Source organism: Elephas maximus, chromosome 20, assembly GCF_024166365.1.
Source record: "Elephas maximus indicus isolate mEleMax1 chromosome 20, mEleMax1 primary haplotype, whole genome shotgun sequence".
Classification (NCBI taxonomy): Eukaryota; Metazoa; Chordata; class Mammalia; order Proboscidea; family Elephantidae; genus Elephas; species Elephas maximus.
This window is the reverse complement of record NC_064838.1, coordinates 50,333,639-50,355,011: the sequence shown is the minus strand read 5'-3', so window position 1 is coordinate 50,355,011 and position 21,373 is coordinate 50,333,639. Positions and strand designations below refer to the sequence as shown.

The following is a 21,373-nucleotide window of genomic DNA, read 5'->3' as shown; positions in this document are numbered from 1 at the left end:
CGGGATTGCAAGGGTTAACCTAGAGTCGGCTCCCTGGAGGGGGGCGTGGGGAGCGGGAGCTGTAAATCTCGGGTGTGTGGAGCGTGCCGGGAGTCGTAGTCCGAGCCAAGCCGGCCCGTGGAGTCCGATGGGAGTTGTAGGCTCCGGCCCTGCTGAGCATGCCGGGAGTGGTAGTCCGCACCCTCCCGCGCCCGGGTGTGTGCTTCATGGCCGCTCGCTCCGCGCTCCTGTTCTTTTCCACTGGGCCCCAGAAAGTTTCGGTTCTGCCCGGCCGTGGACCCACGAGCGCGTAAGTGCCGCGGGGGGCCGGCCAGGCTCTGGGGCCGCCTGGGCTGAGCCCGGCGCCGGACCGGGGAGCCGCCCGCCGGGCGCGGCTGTCACCTGTTGCCCTTGCCGTCTCTGCCCATCCTGGGTTTCCCTCAGATCCCGCCAGGCCCCTGGGTCCCGGCCCCTGGGTCCCCGCCCCTGCCCAGCCGGCCTGGGAAGCACCTCGGGCCAGTGAAGCTTCCTGCCCCGGAAATGGTCGGGGATCCCAGGCTGCCTCTAGTTGTCAGTGAGAAAGACAGACCCCAAACACTAGTCCCAGCACCCCGACGGCCGAGAAGCCGCAAATGAGCCCACCATGTGGCGTCTCAGAACAAGCCCGGGGTCCTTTAGGGACTGGGGGCGCAGTCCCCCGAGTTCCTACTTGCATTGTCCAAGCAAATGCTGATCTCGTAAACGTAGTTTTTGGCTCAGCTGGTGCCCGGGTCCTCCCTTCATCCTAGGAGGGGACGGCTTGTTCGCCCCGGGCCAGCTCTGCCAAAGCTGATTCCCTTTCCCCTCTGTCCCTGTTGCCAATTGCAGCGTCTCGAGAAAGCCCCTTAGGTGATCTTAACTGAAACACCTGTTGGGTGGCCTGTGAATTGTCTCTGGTGTGGCTGCACTGGACTTGGGCAAAGGTCCGTGCTATGCCGAACCGAGGCTGGGGGGCAGGAGGAGGGTCTGAACTTCATTTCTAAGCAAAGTGTGTTTGGCTGACTCGTTACCACATGACTCCCTGTTAATGCACTTGTGTCCTCTTAAGCCTCTTGTCGATCTTCATGGTTTTAATTGGCTGGCCCTTCCAGGAAAAAAAAAAGAGCACTTGTGTTGGCCACAGCCTTTGTCCCCTCGTCTGTCTTACCACAGTCGTTTCCATTTCCGACAGAGAAATGGGTCAGGGGCTTTTTGGGGGCAGAGGATCAGACTTTAATCTGATCGGTGCCTCCCTGCCTGTCGCTGCCGGGGCTTGTGGTCGCCTCTGCAGCGAGCTTAACACCTCTGCCATCTGCCTGATGCGGCTGGGCTGGGGAGTGCGGCGTGGGGGCGACGACGGGGAAGAGCTGTCAGGCTGAGGCTTTCTGCTGTGGGAGGCTCCCACCTGCTGAAGTGGGCCTACGTTGAGTGGGCTCCGCTTGAGCCCCACCTGTGATAGCCACTGTTTGTGAAATTACTAGTTGTGGCCCATCGTTATTATCGCTGTGGAAATCAGAGTTAACTGTTGCAGGGATGGCACTCAGCTGCCTCTGGTTAAAAAGGATGTGAAAAGCCTCTTGCTTTAGGAAACAGGGTTTTTCTGCTTCTGCTAAAAGTGTTCATCTTTGTGTAGCACTTCCTTTAATTTTCAGATTTTTTTTTCATTATTTTATTAGTCAAACATACAGAATCATGGAAAGAATTGTATAGTGAACACCCAGGCACCCACTTCTTAGATGCTACAATTGATATTTTACTTCATTTATTTTTATAGTTGCTTTAGAGGTTGATAACAGCCTCAGTCAAGGATCCTAGCTGCTGCTTGGATGCTCTTTGCTCTTTGGGGCTGGGTTTGGGACACGAGCGTGGGTTCAGCTACCAAGATTTTAGCCTGGCCCTGTTTGGGTGAGATGGCCTCCACAGATGTTTGTGATGACAGAAACCACCCATTTCAGAGCCAGATCAGAGCAGCCAGTGGCTTTGACCTGTGTTGGTCACCGAGGCCATGGGCTGCTGCTTCCAGAACACAGAGTGAGTGCTCAATAAATGGCAGTCTTCTCCTCTCTTCCCTGTAGGGGAGAGACTTGGATGGTGGGTAATAGGTGTTTTTTGGAGAGTTCAAAGACAACTTTGGTGACCCAAGACCAAAATGTCTTTAAAACATGAGGCAGAGGAAGCATGTTACGTAGCTCTGGTCTCATGGTGGAAACCAGTGGTAGAAACCCAGCGTTTGGGGCCACACTCACTGTAACCCAGGCAGCAGCTAGGGGCTCTTTAATTGGTGTTTTGTAACCATCCAGAGGCTGGCTGTGAGCAGACAGGGGGCAGTTATGGTCACATCCATGTCTGCTCACCTAGTATGTTACGGTCTTGCTTGAGAGATACACAATATTCTTTCTTTCTTTGTGACCTCAATGCCAAAAACCCAAACCCATTGCCCTCCAGTCAGTGCCCACTCAGAGTGACCCTGTAGGACAGAGTAGAATTGCCCCATGGGGTTTGCAAGGCTTTTAATCTTTACAGAAGCGGGTTGTCACACCTTTCTCTCGAGGAGCGGCTGGTAGGTTCGAGCTGCCAACCTGTTAGCAGCTGAGTTCTTTCACCACCATGCCACCAGGCCTCCTATCTCAATGCCAGATAAACAGAAAACCAGAGCTCTTTACTGGTGTAAGATCCTCCATTTGCACAACTAAAGAAATCAGTAGGGCGGGAATTGGAATGATTCCGGGGATCTGTGTCTACCTTCTTGCTGTTTTTTGGTGCATTGTTAGTAACAGCTGATGGATCTGTACCATCCCTACAAAGAGTGTCCGCCCGGAGCACGTGGGCCCCGTGGCTTTGAGAAGTGGACGATGGCAGAAGCCAAGCTCAGTTGGACAGTGTTCTGGATTGATTTATGTTCCCCCAAAATATGTGTTGTAAATCCTAACCTCTCTGCCCATGGTTATAATACAACTTGTGGTATTTCTGTTATAGCAGCACTAGCCAACTAAGACGGGTGGGATGCTTTTTTTTCTCTCCTCTCTCATGTTAGAACCAGTAAGCCTGATGGTTTTGGTGACCACCTATGCTCCTTCCAGAGTCTCTGGGTAGCATAAATGGTTAAGCACTTGTCTATTAGTCAAAAGGTTGGCAGTTTGAATCCATCCAGAGGCACCTTGGAAGACAGGCCTGGTGATCTGCTTCTGAAAGGTCAGTGGCCTTGAAAACCCTATGGAGCAGTTCTACTTTGCACGTATGGGGTCATCATGAATGGGAATGACTCCACAGCAGCTAAGAACAGTGGTCCTTCCCATATGCGTGGATCTCTGTGGCCTTTGAAGGACACCAGGGACCTGTTTCTGACGGGGCCAGATCCCGTCTGCAGGGATGAGGATGTGTGCTTACTGTGATTCCGAGAACAGACTTAATGAGAAGCTGTGGTTTGGTTATAGCAGTGTGGCTTAGTGGCTGGTTCTGGGACCTGAGGGCTGGTCTGCTAAGCCACCATAAGTCGCTGAGGTGCTGCACCTTCAGCCTGGAGAGGGAAATTGAGTGAGGAGAAGCGTTGGCATCCTGGGGAAAAACTTGGGCCACAGAGTTGTTCCAAGCAAGCTATTAGGCTGTTGTGGGCTAGACAGCTTTTAAGGGGTCCAGGATGGGGTTGGGCAGCTGGACCAGTAGCAGGGCTTTAAGACGGGGCTGGAAGGAATTTCCTGAGGTAGAACCTGTAGCCCCAGGCACTTTGCCCAGGGCATCTGCAGCCAGTTAGCCTTTGCCAACGTCTGCTGTTCTTTCCTACCCAAATGGCAATAATCCTTAATCACCATATGTGAAAGAAGGCGAAGGGTTACTTTCCCACATTGCAATTAGAAAAAAAAACAAGGTAGGAAGAGATCAAATGGCTTCCCCAGGTGGATGAATTTGCTAAAATTGCCTGAAAATAGTTTTGTGAGCTAAACATACGCTGAGTCACACCCAATCATGGCAAGATCTTTATGTCATTATTCTTTGCGTGATTTAAAAAAAAAAAAAACTCGTTGTCCAGTCGATTCCAACTCATGGCAACCCTACCCTCCATAGAATTTTCATTGGCTGTAAAAACCCATTGCCGTAGAGTCAATTCTGATTCCTGGTGACCCTATAGGATAGACAGTAGAACTGCCCCATAGGGTTTCCAAGGGGCTGCTGGTAGATTAGAACTGCTGACCTTTTTGTTAGCAGCCGAGCTCTTAACCATTGAGCCACCAGGGCCCTTCAATGGCTGTACTCTTATGGAGTTGGATCTCCAGGCCTTTCTTCCACAGTGCTGCTGGGTGGATTCGAACCACCAACCTTTTGGTTAGTAGCTGAGAGCAAACTGTTTGCGCCACTCAGGGGCCTTACTTGCACAATAAAAAAAACCAAACCCATTGCCATCGAGTCAATTCCAACTCATAGTGACCCTATAGGACAGAGTGGAACTGCTGCATAGAGTTTCCAAGGAGCACCTGGTGGATTCAAACTGCTGACCTTTTGGTTAGCGGACATAGTTCTTAACCACTATGCTACCAGGGTTTCCACTTGCGTGATTAAAAAAAAAAAAAACCAAACCTGTTGCCATCGAGTCCATTCTGACTCATAGCGACCCTGCAGGACAGGGTAGAGCTGCCTCATAGAGTTTCCAGAGAGCACCTGGCGGATTTGAACTGCCGACCTTTAAGGTTAGTAGCCGTAGCACTTAACCACTATGCCACCAGGGTTTCTGCTTGCAGGATAGGTAATGTTAATTTCATATAACTGGTCTAATTCAAACATGCCAGTGATCCTAAGGATGGTGCAGGAGTGGGCAGCGTTTCCTTCTCTTATACGTAAGTTCGCCATGAGTCATCCAGCTTGACAGCAACTAACAACAACAACGGTGTGATTCTAAAATCTGAATAGGGTCTGAATTGGCAAGTCTTAGTCACAATTAATAAAAGAGACGACAAATGCCTTGTCCAGTGCTATGACTCCCTCTTCAGGGCCGCCCGGGGTCTCCCTTGCCCCTTGGGTCTGCCAGCATACTCCCCCTGCCGCACCCCCTTCTGCAGCCCAGGCTTTGAGCTGCTCTTGTCATCCTCCCCGAGAAGCATAGCAGAACCCAGATCTGTGACGTACCTCCCCCATCCTGGCCTCACAGCACGTGGTTTGCCTGTGGGATAGTTCCAAATCAGCATCTCCAAACCTACAGGAATGGAGAGAGGAGAAGGGCCTTGGGGAAGGTTAGGTTAGTGGTGGTGGCGGCGGTGGTTGGCTGGTTATCATTGTCCTGGATGGGTGTGAAGGAGTTTTCCAAGTAGACTGACTCAGGGACAGAGCTGTTGTGCACACTTCCTCATGTCCGAGCTGAAACCGGAAAGACCAGGGGACTTGGCCAGGGGAAGATGAAGGCAGTGTGAGCCAAGCAGAGCATCCACACCCCAGAGACAGGGCCCAAACCACTGCAGGGCAGTACAGAGGAGCCAGAACAAAGCTGGGAGGGAGGCAGGAGGGACGAGAGGACAGGCTTAGTGAAGTCAGCAGCCAGAGGAAGGGCCTCACCACCTGGGCTAAGGGTGATGGCAGTCACCTAGCTCCCCAGGGACCTCTTCTGTTTTTAAAGAAAGGCCAGGTAAGAAAGGGTAGACTAGACACACAATAATCCATCCATATTATTCCATTCATTCTTAGAGAGTCCCATCATATTTTCAAAATAATGGCAATACAATGCCCACAACTACAACTAAATTTTAAAATGCATTATTTTTGTCAACATAAGCGTAATTTATGTGCAATTAAGAAAAATTACAAAATCAGAGAAATAGGATTATTTAGACAATTACCCTTGTTCCATTGAAAGGTAATCAGTATTTACATTTTGGTACATTTCTATGCCTAAAGGTTTAGTTGGAGCCCAAATGGCGCAGCGGTTAAGAGGTATAGCTAGCTATGGCTGCTAACGAAAAGGTCAGCAGTTCAAACCCACCAGCCGCTCCTTGGAAACACTATGGGGCAGTTGTACTGTGTCCTGTAGGGTTGCTGTGAGTTGGAATCGACTCTGACAGTGATGGGGTAATGGGTCAAAGATTTAGTTTGGTTTGTGGAGGGAGGGTCTATGTGTTTTGTCATTCTTCAAGTAATTTACTGAGATCCTTCCGTGTGCCAGGAACTGTGCTAGGTGCTGGGGAAATAATGAACCACAATAGAGCTTCCAACCAAGTGGTAAGGCAGAGATTAAATAGCAAATTACCCTGGTGGTGTAGTGGTTAAGAGCTGCAGCTGCTAGCCAAAAGGTCAGCGGTTTGAATCCACCAGGCACTCCTTGGAAACTCTATGGGGCAGTTTTGTTCTGTCCTGTAGGATCGCTATGAGCTGGAATCAACTCGACGGTAACGAGTTTGGGTTTGGTACACAGGAAAGAGAGCACGGGAGACCTGGGCAAAGTATAGTTTGGTGCTTTACCTGTTCACCTGTTTTCATCAAAGCCATTATCAGACTTCAAGTAATAGTTTTTTTGTGAGCTTACTGGGGCTCTGTTGTCTATTTCATTCTGCTGGAGTGTAAATTTCTTGAAAACTAGGGCTCTACCAGTCTTGTTCACAGCATAGCCCCAGCCCTTGGGTCTGGGCCTACCACTTAATAGTTGGAGTCCTTGGGTGGTGCTAACGGTTTATATGCTTGGCTGCTAACTGAAAGGCTGGAGGGTCTAGTTTACCCAGAAGTGCCTTGGAAGAAAGGCCTGGTTATCTGCTCTCAAAAAATCAGCCATTGAAAATCTTATGGAGCACAGTTCTATTCTCCCATACACACGGTCACTATGAGTCGGAGTCGACAACAACTGGATTTTAATAAATATGTCTTGCCTGACTGGCCTTTTGTTGACACATGCAAGTTACCATGTTGTCTTCCTTAAGGCCATCTTTGGTGGCTATGTCATATTCTGTCAGATATTCAGTTCATAATTCGCAATGGGTTGAGCTGACCCCCTTGACAGCCTTGCCTGCCTATCTGTTCAGGATACTTCTTGGAGCATATGATTTTGGATATCTGTAATTTTCCCACCTAGAAAATTTGCTCCAAAAAAAGCAGATGCATTAGTTCTTTATTGTGCAGCTGTTCCAGGTACTGCCCAGATTTTTACACATGTCCTCATCATCTGAATGTTTTCTCTGGCATCTCTGCCTCAGCTGTACGACCCTGCACACAGACTTGTGCTCCGCCCTTGGACCAACTGCCTACCTTCCTAAGAGACAGCCAGCTTCCCCCCAGGCCCAGAAGCAGCACTTCATGTCCACCGGTCCCTCTCAAGCCTGCTGATCCGGGTCAGTGCAGGATTCATGGCCTGTTTTATTTGTGTTCCACAGAGAGTAAACCAAGGAACCTGGAATTGTTAGAGGGAGGGGTGGGGCCAAGAGAAGATTCAAGGTGGCAAAATCCCAAATCCTGATCCCCTTTAAGAATAGAGAAAAGACTGTAAGCAAGAAGACATGCTTGGGAAAGGTGACCCAGGCATCCAGTTGGTTAACACTTTAATTGTAGGTCCAAGGGGTTGGGTCAGTTAATGAGCTTCTGGTCATGTGTGCTCAGTGCTGGCCTCTGAGCTGGCAAACTTTTGAGCACTCTCCTGGGCACCCTCTTGAAGCTCTGGTGAGGGGAGGCTGCCTGCCCACCAGCAGTTCAACACCTGAGCCAGCAGGATTTCCCGGTACTCAGAGTTTCAGGTACTAGCCAAGTACCTCCCTTTCCACAGATGGTAACCAAGTCAGTGCTATTGGGTGTGCTGAAACGGGCTGAGGCGATGGGCTCTTCCAGAAAGGCTCTCTGCTGTTGACTGATCAGAACTGTCTTTGTCCTTAACATTCTTTCTTGGTCAGGATAGAGTTTACAACTAGTGTGCTCCATCTTGTTTGGGTTAGATCTTATCTGTAGTGTTGGGAGCACGCACACAAAAAGGCAGGGCAAGATTGTCTTCCACACCCACACTTCTGCCTCTCCTTCTGATCCTTCCCTCTTTACATGGGTGGGAACTCAGGCTGTATTGCTCCTGCCAGAGCCAGGTTCTGGGAAACATAATGTACCTTAGTCATTTGCATTACAGTGTCGATAGGTATACTTGAGTCAGCGTTGAGGCTTTGATTTTAATTTGGGCCTAAATGACTGTCTCTATTGTTTAAGGCTTTTCAGGCATCTGGGCAGGGATAGGGGGAATTTGGAGGGCAAGGAAGAATCTTTGCCTCTAAAAGAGGCTATGACTAAGGCCTCAAGCACTAATCCCAGGTAATTAATAAGAATATTTAAAATGCATTTAGTCCCTTTTCATCTTTGTCAGAAGACTGGATGTTTCTGGACATAAAACATCCAAAATTAAACACAATTTTGAGTTGTTTGCAAGAAAATCCAGTGTTCTGAAAGATGTCATAAAATGAATTTCTCTGGTGTTTACAAGATCTTGCCTGAGACAGTGACAAAAGTTTTTACACGTTGTACAACAAGGATGCGGAACTCACAGAGGTAATTTGCACCTTGGGGGTGTGTGGACAGACGCTGTCTCGGGATGTCGAGGAGCAGTTCACCAGCGGTGTAGATGTCAGGATCAGGCTCTTTCATACCAGAAGACTGTGATCCCTCAACCAAAGCCAAGCTTTTCTAGAGACATGAGAGAGTTGACCGTGGTGTGGAGAGAGAACCAGTGTGACAGTACCCTGCTCTGTGCTGTCTGTTGATTAATAATAACCTCAGGCCAAGGCAGAGCAGAGGAGGGAGGGGCAAGATGTGAAGAGTTGGTAGTGCTTCCAAGTCCATGAAAATAGTATTCCTCTGGAGTTCCTGAGTAGTGCAGATAGTTAACATGCTTGGCAGCTAACCAAAAGATTGGAGGTTTGAGTCCTCAGAAAAAAAAGGCCTGGTGATCTATTCTGAAAAATCAGCCATTGAAAACCCTACGGAGCACAGTTCTACTCAGACTCACATGGGGTCACCATGAATTGGAGTCAACCCAACGGCACGTGGTAACTGGTAGTGACCACGGTCTCCCGAGGAAACTATGGTTTATTTACTTCCTGGGACCCTGGGAGGAGGCAGCCCAGAGCCATGGTAGGGAAGTCCACTATGACCATGTGACACACTGGCCCTGCAGTCAGTTTCTTAGGCCTTGTTCCCGTGGCCTGCTGTTTGGAAACTCAGCTTGTGTGATCACTGGGCCAGCACAGCTCATCCATTGACCAGGGAACTTGGCACCAGCTGAGGCACTGTGAGGGTCAGAGAACGCTTGCTGGGCTCAGGATGTTGTTCACCAGCACTCTGAGGCGTCTCAGAGAGCATGTTTCTGTGTTCGAATTCATCACGCCAAGATGTGGCAGACACTGCTTCCCACATGCCAGACTCTGGATCAGAGCTGATTGCCAGGGCATCCAGCCAGCTGCTTGTATGTTTGTGCGTTGTTCCGGCCGGGACATGGATAAGTTACTCAGACTCTGTTGTTGCTATTGCTTCCTTGCCAAACTCCACCAGTCTTGGAGTCTCGCCCCCTAGTTATACACACAGACGACCCAGTGGGCCTCATTTGAGGACTCATGGGGTATTAGTCCAGTCGTTGTCCTCCAAGATTATTTCTTCCAGAAGCTCCAAGACCCTCTGTGTTGACAACAGCCAGGTGAGGTGAATGCTGGCAGAGGACCAGCCTTTACTTCTGCTGTGGCCTCCACCAGCGTGCCCTTTCCTCCTTGGGTCTCTTCGATGGCCTTCTGTTAATTTTTCAGGCCTAGACCAACTCAGTTGCCATTGCAGTGTATCTACCACCATTTCCCGCCCCCAGGCAAGATTAATTTTCCCTTCCTCTTTGCATTTTTAAAAATTTATCACAATGCTGCTTTTTTTGGAAGTATAATTTATATACAATAAAATTCACATAGTGTACAGCTATGTTAATTTTGACCAATGTATACAATCATGTATATATCATGGGTGGTGCAGACGGTTAAGTACTTGACCATTAACGAAAGGTTGGCAGCTCAAACGAACCCAGAGGCACCTTGGAAGAATGGCCAGGCAGTCTGCTTCTGAAAGGTCACAGTCTTGAAAACCCTATAGAGCAGTTCTACTCTGACACACATGGAGTCTTCATGAGTGGGAATCGACTGGACAGCAACCAGCAACAACAACTACTGCCATAATCAAAGTACAGGATAGTTCCATCACCCCCTGCTCCTTTATAGTCAAACTCTGCCCTCACCCTAAGCCCTGGCACCTGCTCATCTGATTTCTCTCCTAATAGTTGTTCCTTTGCAAGACTGTCATATAAGTGGAATCATGATGTACGTAGCCTTTTAAATGTGGCTTCTTTCGCTCAGCGTAATGCATTTGCGGTTCATCCAGGCCGTTGCATATATCAGAGGATCGTTCGTTTTCATTGCTGAGTGCCCAGACGTTTTACCCATGTCTCTGCATGGGCCTCTTGCATGCTATCTGGATACTGATTTTTCCGTCTGTCTCCTTGGTGGTCGGCTGCGCTTCTGTAAGGCTGGGATGTACCTTGTGTACCTCTGTTTCCCCAGCCTGCCCACAGTAGGTACTTGGTGAGATGTGGGTGCTGGGGCAGCTGTGCATTGACAGTGTGGTCCTTGGCCCTCTCTGCTTGGCTGTGAAATGTCTGCCTGGGTGCCAGAGGCCTTCCCCTCAGATGTCAGCTGAGCCTGGGGCTCTGGCTCTCTGTAGGGCCCTGGCCGGTCCCTGCGCAGCCGCTGTGTTCAGGAGGCTATGTGGAGAGAAGCTGGGGATGGGCAGGCTGGCTTCTGGTTAACTGCTCCCACTCTCAGGCTTGTGTCCATGATGGACAGGGTGCCAGCACTTGCTGGGGAGCCTTTGGGGTGCTCTATAGATCCTCTGAATCTCTACTCCGGGTATGGTACTGGTATCTGTTTCCCTCCTCCTCAGCCGGAGAAGCCCTCTGCGGGCCTTGTTTTCACCGAGTCAGAGCTACAGAGGTTTGTTAGTTAAAAATAGGCCCTAGGTATATTTGCCACATGACTGGCCTTCTCTCCTCAGGCTGACGCTGGAACGTTTAAGTAAATATTTGGAGGAGGCTGAGGTTGGGGACCTGGGGACCGGTTCCATTCTAGCATCTCCTTTTCTTGACTCCTGGGCCAGCCAAGGGAAGATGGCAGTGGGAGAGCGAGGGCCAGCACGCGTTAGGAACACTCTGGCCAGTGGCACATTATGTGGGAGAAGCTGGGGTTCAGGGTGGTTCCCAGAAGCAGGTGGACGTGGCTGGTCATTTATTGTAGCAACAGTGGCTCAGTCATAAAGGGTCAGCAGGGCATACTGGAAAAACAACAAGGTTTGAAAGCAGGCTGACCAGGGTTCAAGCCACGCATCCACCCTTTACTGGCTGAAACCAGTCACATGACTTCTCTGAATCTCGATTTCTTCTTTGTAAACAGGGACGTTATCCCCCCCACCCCTCCACCCCCGGCTGGTGTGATTGTAAGAATGAAAAAAGAATGAAAAGTGATCAAGCATGTAACAGTGAGGCACACAGTAGGCCCTCATTTAGTAGCAGCTGTTATTACGGCCATCTCAGGTCTCACTGTCTGCTTTTGCCAGCAAACATGGCGTTGTGTTAGGCATCAGAAGGAAGACTGGGAGGTTCTGAAGGAAGGACACAGGAGTGTGCAAACACACATCCAGACCTCTTTCCAGGGCTGCTCACGTCTCACCTTTGTTGGTCTCCAGCCTCTACTGTGTCCTTAAATCACTTCAACAGCTGCCCAAATAGGGCTGGTTACTCAGGACTCAGCAGCTGCAAGAGGACTGTGACCGACCTTAAAATAGAGACTCCTCCCTTGACTAGTGGTACTGGAGGCTGTGCAGGGCCCTGGGTGGCAGCCAGGCAGGGTCTGAACATCCAGACGCTGGGCAGCTGGAGGCTAGCAGACCTTCTGACCGGGGAGCCGCTCCTCCTGCAGGCAAGCCCAGCTTCCGTAGGTGAAGAAGCCCTGAGGGTATGTGTCCTCAGCCTCATGTCCCCAGGCTGCCTGGCCAGAGATTGCCGACCACTCCTCCGAGAGAGAATGTCTGAGGAGGAGGCGGGGCCGGTGTGTGGAGTCAGGGATTAGGTGGTAGCTGGTGCCTTAGGCTTAGTGGGGTTGAATCAGGGGTTTGGCCCGAATTGGGGTTGAGCTAGTTCCAGCCTTTGTATAAGGGGGTGGGGGGAGCGCTTTTAAGGATGGAAAATGAGGCAGTCCTATGTACGAGGGCAGAAAGAGAGGGAGTCTCAGGAAAAATAGGCCTTGCCATTCAGTTGTTCTTGTTTCTTTTTATGCCCCAAGCCAGGGCTTTGTGTCAGAATATATGTGTGTCAGAGCAAACCAGAGAAGGCCCACAGAGCAAGGCCACCCAGAAAGCAAGGCCTTCCCTTGAGGGAAGTTGCCCAGATGGGGCAACATGGTACCCAGAGCAGGACTTCTCTAATACTGCCTTTAAATTGAGTCTGTGGCTGCTTCCCCCATGACCTCCTCTCCCCTACGCAGGTGCTGCCAAGGAGCGTGACCTCTGCTGACTGGACAGCCACGGAGGGCTGAAGTTCTAAGCCTTTCTCTGCACGCAGGCAGGAGGCACCTAGCCAAGAGACCCCAACCACTCGCCATGGCTTCTACCAGTGCAGAGAGCCAGCTCCAGAGAATTATCCACGATATGCAAGGTATGGCTAGCTCGTGGGCCACACCAGGTCTGATCTTGAGGGAGCAGTGCTTTTTCCACTGCCAGCTGAAATTTAGCCCCTTCATCTTTGTGCACGCTGGGAGTAACTGGAGCCCTCAGCACACATCATATTGAAATATTTGAGGCTCGAATTTCTGCCCCGTGTGAGGCCGGGAGAGCGCGCCTGGCCCTTCTCTCAGGGCACTGTAAAGCCAGTGTGTAAAGAAAACCAAATACCTGTCTCCTGAACGGGCTCTGGTTTCAGAGACAGTATGTGTGTGTGCCTGTGTCTGTATGTCTGTGTGTGTCTGTGTATGTTCCCCAACTGTCAAGTCTTTGGTGAAATCATGAAACTGTGGGCTCTGATGAAATTGGTTCATTTGGGGAAAAATATTCTCCCTCCTTGGAGCAGGAAAGCCAGATACCCGACTGACTTGTTTTGCTCTCGCACCTGGTCTTGGGAGGCAGACAGCCTGTTGCCTGTGACACACTCCAGTCCTTGGCCTGTCACCTCTCCGACTTCACTGCACACAATGCTCCCCAGTGAGAGAGACTCTGACTTATAGCCCTTGTCTCTGAAGAAAGGAAGGCAGGGACAGATGCAGATAAAGCTTAATAGACTCAGAAGGAACCAACTGCTTTCTCCAAATTGTAAGGCCTGGGTCTCTCCCTTTCAGATGATGGCCAAGGGTCAGAATTTTGGCAGGGCTTCCATCCCCCACAGATCACCAGGGCTGCCCTTGGGAGCCTATATGGAGCTCCAGCACTTTCACTACAATACAGCCTGTAGCCAACCACTTCCTCTGTGCTTGCAGAGTTCACGTGACACTTTGCTGACAGCTGAAGGCCCAGGTTCCTAACTGCTCAGGCACAGTGATGACCAACAGCCATCTCTCATCCCAAGGGCCACTGGTCTAGTCGGGGCCAGAAATCAAAAGTCAGTGAGATAAAATCACGTTCTGAGGCTTGTTATCTCCTGGTAATAATGCCTTGTCACACTAACAGCCGATAATTTCATGTGTGCCAGGTACCATTCTACACATCTTCCGGGCAGGAACTCATTGAGTCCTCACATTTGGCCCTGTGAGTGAGTGCCATTGTTATTGCCATTTTGTGGATCAGGAAACAGGGATAGAAGGTTAAGTCACTTGCCTAAGGCCACCTGCCCAGTCAGTGGCAGAGCCTGGGTTTGAATCAGCAGCCCGGGGCCAGTCTCTGCTCTTAACCACCTCAGTCTACATCCAGCTCAAATGTGAGAAACTTTTCTTTAATCTTCATAGAGAGGCAGAGAAAGTAAAAACGACAGTCCCTGCAAATCAGAGTTTGTCACTGGCTTTCAAAGGTTTCTCCCCAAAGTAGACAACCTTGTCTGTGTTTCAGTCCCTGATTCTCCAGGGTAACTTTGGGAGTTCTTGCCCAGAAATTCCTTATTGGGAGGGAAGAGAAGGCCCTCAGATAGAGCTCCTGTGGAACTGTGCTCTGGAGGAGAAAAAGGAAGGTGTTTACATTTGTTCAGTTACTGTTTTCCACCCCAGGTGCTGGTTGGGTCTGGTTGTCCCTGGCATCCTGGGACAGTCTCAATGTCTTATACCCAGCCACAGAGCACTTTGGGGAGGCGCTTTTTAAAAGGTACCCTTTTCTGAAGACCCTTTATTTTCATCTGTTGGTCAGTGTCATAATGAGGATAGGAGTCTACAGCATCCACCACCAGAGTGGTGCCTCCTTCGCCAAGGCATCCTTGTGCAGCGTACAGCCTTTACACCTGTGGGCAGCTCGCTTATCTTCCCAGTAACAGCACTTATGAGGGGCTTTGGAGTCAGGCAGGCTTGGGGTCAGCTCCTGGCTCTGCCTCTTAACCCTGGAAGATGTTGGGCAAGTCTCATCACTTTTCCAAGGTGCAGTTGCTTCCTTCATGTGATCACACCCACTTCTCAGGATTGTTGGGGGAATCAAATATATAATTCATATAACACTAATATTAATAAATAATACATTTGGATTATCAGAGATTAGAGCTGAGATTTTCATGTTTCATACCCAAGGGCTGCCTCTTTCAAAGCATCAAAAGTTTCCAGATCAATGGAATGTTGGTTGTGCACATTTATCCAGCCTGATGGTGGAGGAGGAAAGCTGTGTGTTTTTCCCAGGACCCTATCCCTTGGCTCTCTTCTAACAGGGCGCATCTGGGCAGCAGCCACTTGTTGTAAGAGTCAGTCCCAACAACCTGTCTTCCCCATTTGCTGACCTTTGCCCAAGGGATCAGTGCTGATTACATTTTCAGCCAGCTCAGGCTCAGCTTCAATTCTGGGCAGGTCTGCTTTCAAACCACGGTGTGTGGGAGCAGGGGTTAGGGACTTCTTTTTTTTTAAGAATTGTCAGAGAAGAAAGTTTTGTCCATCATGTCCCAGCCACCTCAGCTGGGGAAATTTTTCTTAGCATCTCAGTCAACCAAATCCAGCTTCCAACAGTTTCTCTGTTCCATAGCAGAAGTAGTGAGTTTGTGTCAACAGGTGGCTTTTCCCTTTTATGGATAAGGAGGCAAAATACCTTAGACATCAAGAGGTGGCTTCTATAGTGAGAAAGATCTTGAGAAACCAGGGTATTCCTTCCAGCTCTGCTGCTTGCTACGCAGGATCCTGCTCTGACCTCTCCGTGAGTTCCTTGCCTGTAAAACGGGGACGATGTTACCAGTTTCATTGATTCTCAGCTGTCCTTTTTTTCACATTTTAACATCTCTGAAATTGGGATGCATCTTAAAATTAACTGCATCTGAGACTTATTCAAACAAGGCAGTCCCTGCTTCCCAGTGCATATCAAATGAGAAATACATGTAAAGGCCTGGCACATACTAGGCACTCAGTGAACAGAAATGAACGTTGTTGGGACTGTCATTATCGCTAGGATTATTTGCACATACTGGGTTTTCTTGAAGCTGGACTCACCTGTACTGAGCCAGTAAGGTTATGGTGAAGAATAACAAAAAACATGGCCAGAATAAAGCATAAAGCTTTCTGGAAGTCAGCATTAGGGGACTGCTGAATGATTCATGCACACAGGAAACATTTATTGACCAACCACTGCATGCAGATTACAAGGTCTGGGTGGTGGGCTTACAGGGATGACCAAGACATTTGCCCATGGGCTCTCAGGACATTTTAATCATCTCTGCCTTGGAGTTGTATCCCAAGGACATTTACATATAACTGAGTTTCCAAGGTGCTTTGCTGTCACTTATTCCTCTGGCTTCCTGGGATTATTCCTGGTTCTCTCTCTGAGGTCAGCTTTCATCTGGTTACGTGTTCATGTTTGTTGTCTTAAAGATGCCGTGACAGAACTAAGTAAGGAATTTAAGGAAGCAGAAGAGCCCATCACAGATGACAGCACCAGCTTGCATAAGTTTTCTTATAAGCTTGAGTATCTCCTTCAGGTAAGTAGTTCCTGTAATGAGTTGGTTTTCCCCTGTTGTCTTGTTTCCCGCTTGGGTTACTCATCAGCATTCAGGATGTGGCTCAAAAAGCTCAACAGAGCCATTAAGCCCTCATGTTTAGACTGAAGGTCAGAGCCGTCCCCAAAAAGAACTCCATCTTCAGGGAAGCAGAATGTAATCCTTAGCATGGTTTGGGAAATCAAGAACATTCTTTAGAGATTGAGGTCATCTTCAGGCAGGTCACAAGGTCACTGTGTAGCAAGGATCTTAACTTGGGCAGTCACATAAACTTTTGAGAGTTTGGTGAGAAGCTACAGACTCTCTTTTCAAACAGACATGCTTATATGCACGCACTAATCAGCACTTTTTCAGGCAATTTCCAGGAGTGTGTGGACCCTCTGGAGATTATCCGTATGTCCCTGTGCTAGATCCTTGCTACTCAAAAGTGTGTTCTGTAGACCAACAGCATCAGCATCACCTAGGAGCTTGTTAGAAATAAGTTATCAGTTCCCACCCCTAACCCTAATCCTAACCCTAATCATCATCTCTGGAGTCAGCCCAGGAAACTGTTTTAACAAATTCATGGCATACCTCTTATGCCTGCTTAGTTCAAGAAGCACAGCTTTGGAGAACTCTGTAGATGTGGAAACATGCATGCAGCTAAAAGTGGCGGGAACAAAATGGACCAAAATGTTAACAGAAATTATCTTAGGGTGGTGATATTAAACACAATTTTTTTTTCTCTTGTTTTCTCCAGGTTTGTTAATAATATATGCATATATTACTTTTATAATCAGAAAAAAATGCTATAAAATGTTATAGAAAGGTATACCTATATCATTTTGAACACAATTACTTTGCAACCTCTTGTCCCACCAAAGCATGTAGGATGGAGCCCACTGGAGGAGAGGCCTCACTGTGTTGAAGGGCCTGCCTTTTCGACAGGTTCTCTGTTCTACATTGTGAAAATGCGTATGGACCTTCCCCCCACCCCCAATTAAGCCAGTTTTTTATGTTTTGGATTTGAAATGACTCATAGCTGACATTTATTTCAATTTATTGTACATGTGTTAAAACATAGTATTGGAACATAGGTAACACTCTTCGTATTGCCCTTAAGACTTTTCACTTGTCTTTATCATGCATTAATGGCATCTTTGGTTGTCACCCACCCGACTCTGCATGGAGACACCTTTGAGGGATAAATCTCTTTTGGGGCTGTTTTTCCTAAATTTCATAGTTACGTGACTTTGAGCCAGTTACTTAACCTCTCTAAGCCTGAGTTTCCTCATCTATAAATTGGGTATCAAAACACCCTCACTTTCCAGAATTGTTGAGGATAAAAATAATGCCAATAAAGGGCTAAGCTCAATGCAAGGCAGCTAAGAAGCTGTTGTTACTATTTATCTCTTCAGCAGTGAGTTGAGTCCTCTTCTCGCTGTTCTTTTCCTCCCCCAGTTTGATCAGAAGGAGAAGGCCACCCTCCTGGGCCACAGGAAGGACTACTGGGATTACTTCTGTGACTGCCTGGCCAAAGTGAAAGGGGCCAATGACGGGATCCGATTTGTCAAGTCTATTTCTGAGGTAAGCCAAGCAGAGCAGCCAAGGGCCGTACATCTTCTCGCCTGCCTTGAGCATCTTTGCAGAGACCATTGCTGCAGACAACGAAGTGAAGAAGTGAGGGCTTACGGGTGGTTGAGAAGTTAAGAAACCCAGTCCAGATATTCTCAGTGCCCGCCGTTGCTGTGGTTCAAGCTCCGGGAGAAAGCATGTTAGCAAGCGTTTACCAGGCAAAGCAATAGTTCCATCTGGAGTCTGTTTTAGATAAAATTCTTAAGGGGTTTACTAGGCTGCTTTCCCTACCCTTTGGCCAGGAACCTTGGATTCGAAATGAAGAGAGTGATGTGGGATTTCAGGTGCCATATCTTAAAATGCTGGCATGCAAAGCGACTTCCCACATTTGGTTCCAAGCCCCTGGAGAGCAAAATACCATGGCTTTGCCACCCTATAAAACTCCAGAACAACAAACAAGGGGAGGGGGCTTTACACATGCATGCACACACACACACAACACCCACACACATCTCTCTCTTCCTCCTTCTCTCTCTATCTGCCTCTCCTTTTCTCTCCACATGTCCCATGAATCTATCACCCCCTTTTTCACCAGTCTCGCCCATCCAGGACTCACTTTTCAGTCAACAGACGTGTTCCCTGGCCCATCTCCTGCAAAGGGTGGCAGGGTCAGGTGTTCTGGGAAGAGCTCCCCTCCCCGTCATGCCAGCTGGAGCTGAACGTGTTTCTTCTTATAGAGCGTGACGGTGTCAGGTACGCTGACATCAAGAGCTGTGCAGTTTCCACCAGCCGCACCAGCTGACATTTAGCTGAGGAAATGAGGAGGGGTGCTGGCGCAGAAGAGTGTGTTCTCTGAGTGTCTTCAATGTCCGTGTAGTGGAGGCAGGCCTTGTGAGCTCTTGCCTGGTGGGACACATGGGTCCCTGATGTAGAGCATTGTGTTAATGTGTCTGAAATCTGGAAGGCTTTCTCATTGTCAGCCTCCTCCGTAAATCTGGAAGGAATTGACATTGTCACTCTCCTCCCTTCTGCTTCTCAGCTGCTGCATCAGAGCAACTCCATAACTTCGGGCAGCTGAAATCTGGAAATAAATTTAGTTTTACTTGTCATTCCTCAGGGTTACAAAATACTGACACACATCCCCATTTGGCTAGTGACCTTTTCTCATAATGCGCTCAGACCTTTAGACAACTCAAGGCCAGGAAAACGGACTTCCTAGAAGCAAAAAGCATCCCTGCTTTCACAGACATTGTTTTTTGGTGGCTGGCATAGGCTCTGCTTCCCATAGGGTCTGGTTGTTTCAACTTCATTGAAGACTGTGCTCTCTGGGATCCACTGGATAGAATGGCTTAGACCATTACTAGGCTGGATGGGCTGCTGGATACTTGGTTTAACTTTCATAATCAAGTGCCACCCGGGTCAAGTCAAAGGGTGAAAGTTAATGGATAGGAAGCATTTTTGGGGCCTCTCAGGCCCCTTTGGGGATGGGAGGGAGCAGTTTGGGCTAAAATACTTCAAGGCTCCAATAAGCCATTTCCAGAGCCTCCGAACGGGCGCAGCCAGAACTGTCTGACTGTGATGAACAGGGTCAGACCTGGGTGCCGCTTGGCATCAGGCTGCTGCCCAGTGGCCTGGTTTAAAGCAGAATTGGCTCTTGTGTATCCTGCAGACTTCCTGTCCTTTGCTGCTACCGTATCACTTCTCACTATAGTGTGCATAGGTTCTGATTAGATGCTGAAAAATTAAGGAATTAGGCAATGAAAGCGGACCCACGATCTCAAAAATAAATACATAAAAAGGCCATGCAGTTTTTTGTTTAGAGTAAAAAGGAACTATTGCATCCTTCCCCAAAGGATGTTTAATAATAACTTGTAAAATATGTATCTCCCTTTATGTACAATCAATTCAGTTAATAGGCCTGATTTAAAAATATAGCCTCAGATGGTTGCTATTTAAAAAGTTGTAGTGAACGTTCTAAAGGCTGTGATAATGGCCAGTGTGCTAATAATAAGGAGAAGCCACATGTTAGGTTCTTACAGATGTAGGCTGTTATGTGAGGTCCTTATTGCATTCTGAGGCGCCTGTGTATGAGTGTGCTTGTATGAGCAAGGCACTTCACAGTGCCTTGCCCAGCAGCTCTCAGCCTGCATTTCCTGGTTATCACCACCAAAAGCTTTGTTCTCACCTCACTCATCAGTGGAAAAGGGTTTGGGTGTGGAATGTCATGAAGATTTCCTCCCCACCCCGGGCATCTGTCAAGATCAACTATCTGCATCCACGCCCTGGTTGTTTTTATAAAGCCAGTAGGTCAGGCTGCTGCCCAACTTCATTTCTGGGTGTCTGGCTACACAAAACCTGCAAAATTCACATGGAGAAATGACTTACAGCTTCTGTAGTTCATGAGGTTTCACACCTTTTTATTTTTTTAAAAACCGTTTCATATCATGGTATCATTTCCTTGAGTCAGCAACCGGGAGAGATGTAGGTCTGAGCTAAAAGGCGCTCTACTGGGATTTTTCCACCCACATTAACATGCCGATGCTTGAGGCTGTGCCATATGTTTCCTGTCTCTATCCAGCGCAGTAGTTGGCATCCGAATAGTATGGGGTATTAGGACCTTCTTTTGGTCAAGCCACTGCTCCTCCCTCCCTGCTACGTATAACACATTGACGTCCACTTGATTCTGATTCATGTTACAGAGTAGAATTGCTCTATGGGATTTTCTTGGCTGTAGTCTTAACAGAAGCAGATCACAGGCTTCTGTGGTGCCGCTGGGTGGGTTTGACCTACCAACCTTTAGGTTTAGTAGTGGAGCGCGAACTGCACCACCCAGGGAATGTTTGAAGGGTTGGGGAGGCACGGGTCCTGACTCAGCGCCACTCAGAGCCAGAGCTGACTGAACAGGTGTGTGTGGTAGGTTGGGAGGTTTTGAATTCCTGCCTGCTTTTCTTGAGCTTCTGGGGCTAAAGCATCAGGAGTATGAATCCTGGTGTGCAAACTGGTTTCCATCCAGCATCTTCTGTCCCTTTTTTTCTATCTGTGTGCCCACATTCGGCAGAGCTCTGCTTTCTCTGACCAGCATATCCACCTCCATCGAAACAAGCTTCCAGAAGCCTCTTTAGAAACTGTTTTGAGAGGTGAATTTAAACCTCAAGTGAGTTATAGTCACATCTCCTTGCTCTGAGTTGATTTTGTAGTGGGGCACTACTATGGGGGGAGGTTTTGAAGACAGGCCTGCACTGGCCCTCCTGCGCTGTTCACCTCAGGGTTCCAGGAATAGACCCGTGTCCTTTTTTTCATTATCCCAGTGTGATGGGGCTGCCTAGAGACAGCCCTGCTCTCTCCTGGGCACCTTCTAACTAAATGCAGTGAGTTGACATATCTGAAAAGAAACAAGTCCACCTGGGAATGTGTTGGCAGATATGTGGATTTTAGTTGATGGTTTCGTAGGACAGAGAGGAGGCAGTCACATGTCCAGCAAAACTTCTTAAAAATCTCCTTTAAACACTTTTGCCTTTTCTCCTACTCTCTTTTCCCTCTTCCATGAGTGCGGCAGCCCAGCCCTTTAGCCCTCCTCCCCCACACCTGTCCCCTTTATACCTTGAAACAAGCCCAGACTTTAGCCAAGCTGAGACTATCTCTTATTCCTTAAGCTCGCTTCTGGTGCGGGATGCCCTTCATTTACTTCCAAGTTTTATTCTA

The 21,373-nt window shown here is 48.6% G+C and overlaps 1 protein-coding gene across 8 annotated transcripts in view; it reads left to right on the top strand.

Moving 5' to 3' along the window:
• Positions 1 to 174: 174 nt before the first annotated feature.
• FYCO1 (FYVE and coiled-coil domain autophagy adaptor 1) overlaps positions 175 to 21,373 on the top strand; it is a 107,442-nt gene continuing 86,243 nt past the window's right edge. For all 8 annotated transcript variants that reach the window (XR_007514388.1, XM_049861824.1, XM_049861821.1 and 5 more), the window contains exons 1-4: positions 175 to 289; positions 12,504 to 12,673; positions 15,993 to 16,099; positions 17,558 to 17,683. Coding sequence is in view for 7 of the 8 variants with exons in the window: in XM_049861824.1 (XP_049717781.1) it covers positions 12,619 to 12,673; positions 15,993 to 16,099; positions 17,558 to 17,683 (288 nt within the window). In the remaining variant the exon portion in view is untranslated. The remainder of the gene's footprint in view (positions 290 to 12,503; positions 12,674 to 15,992; positions 16,100 to 17,557; positions 17,684 to 21,373) is intronic.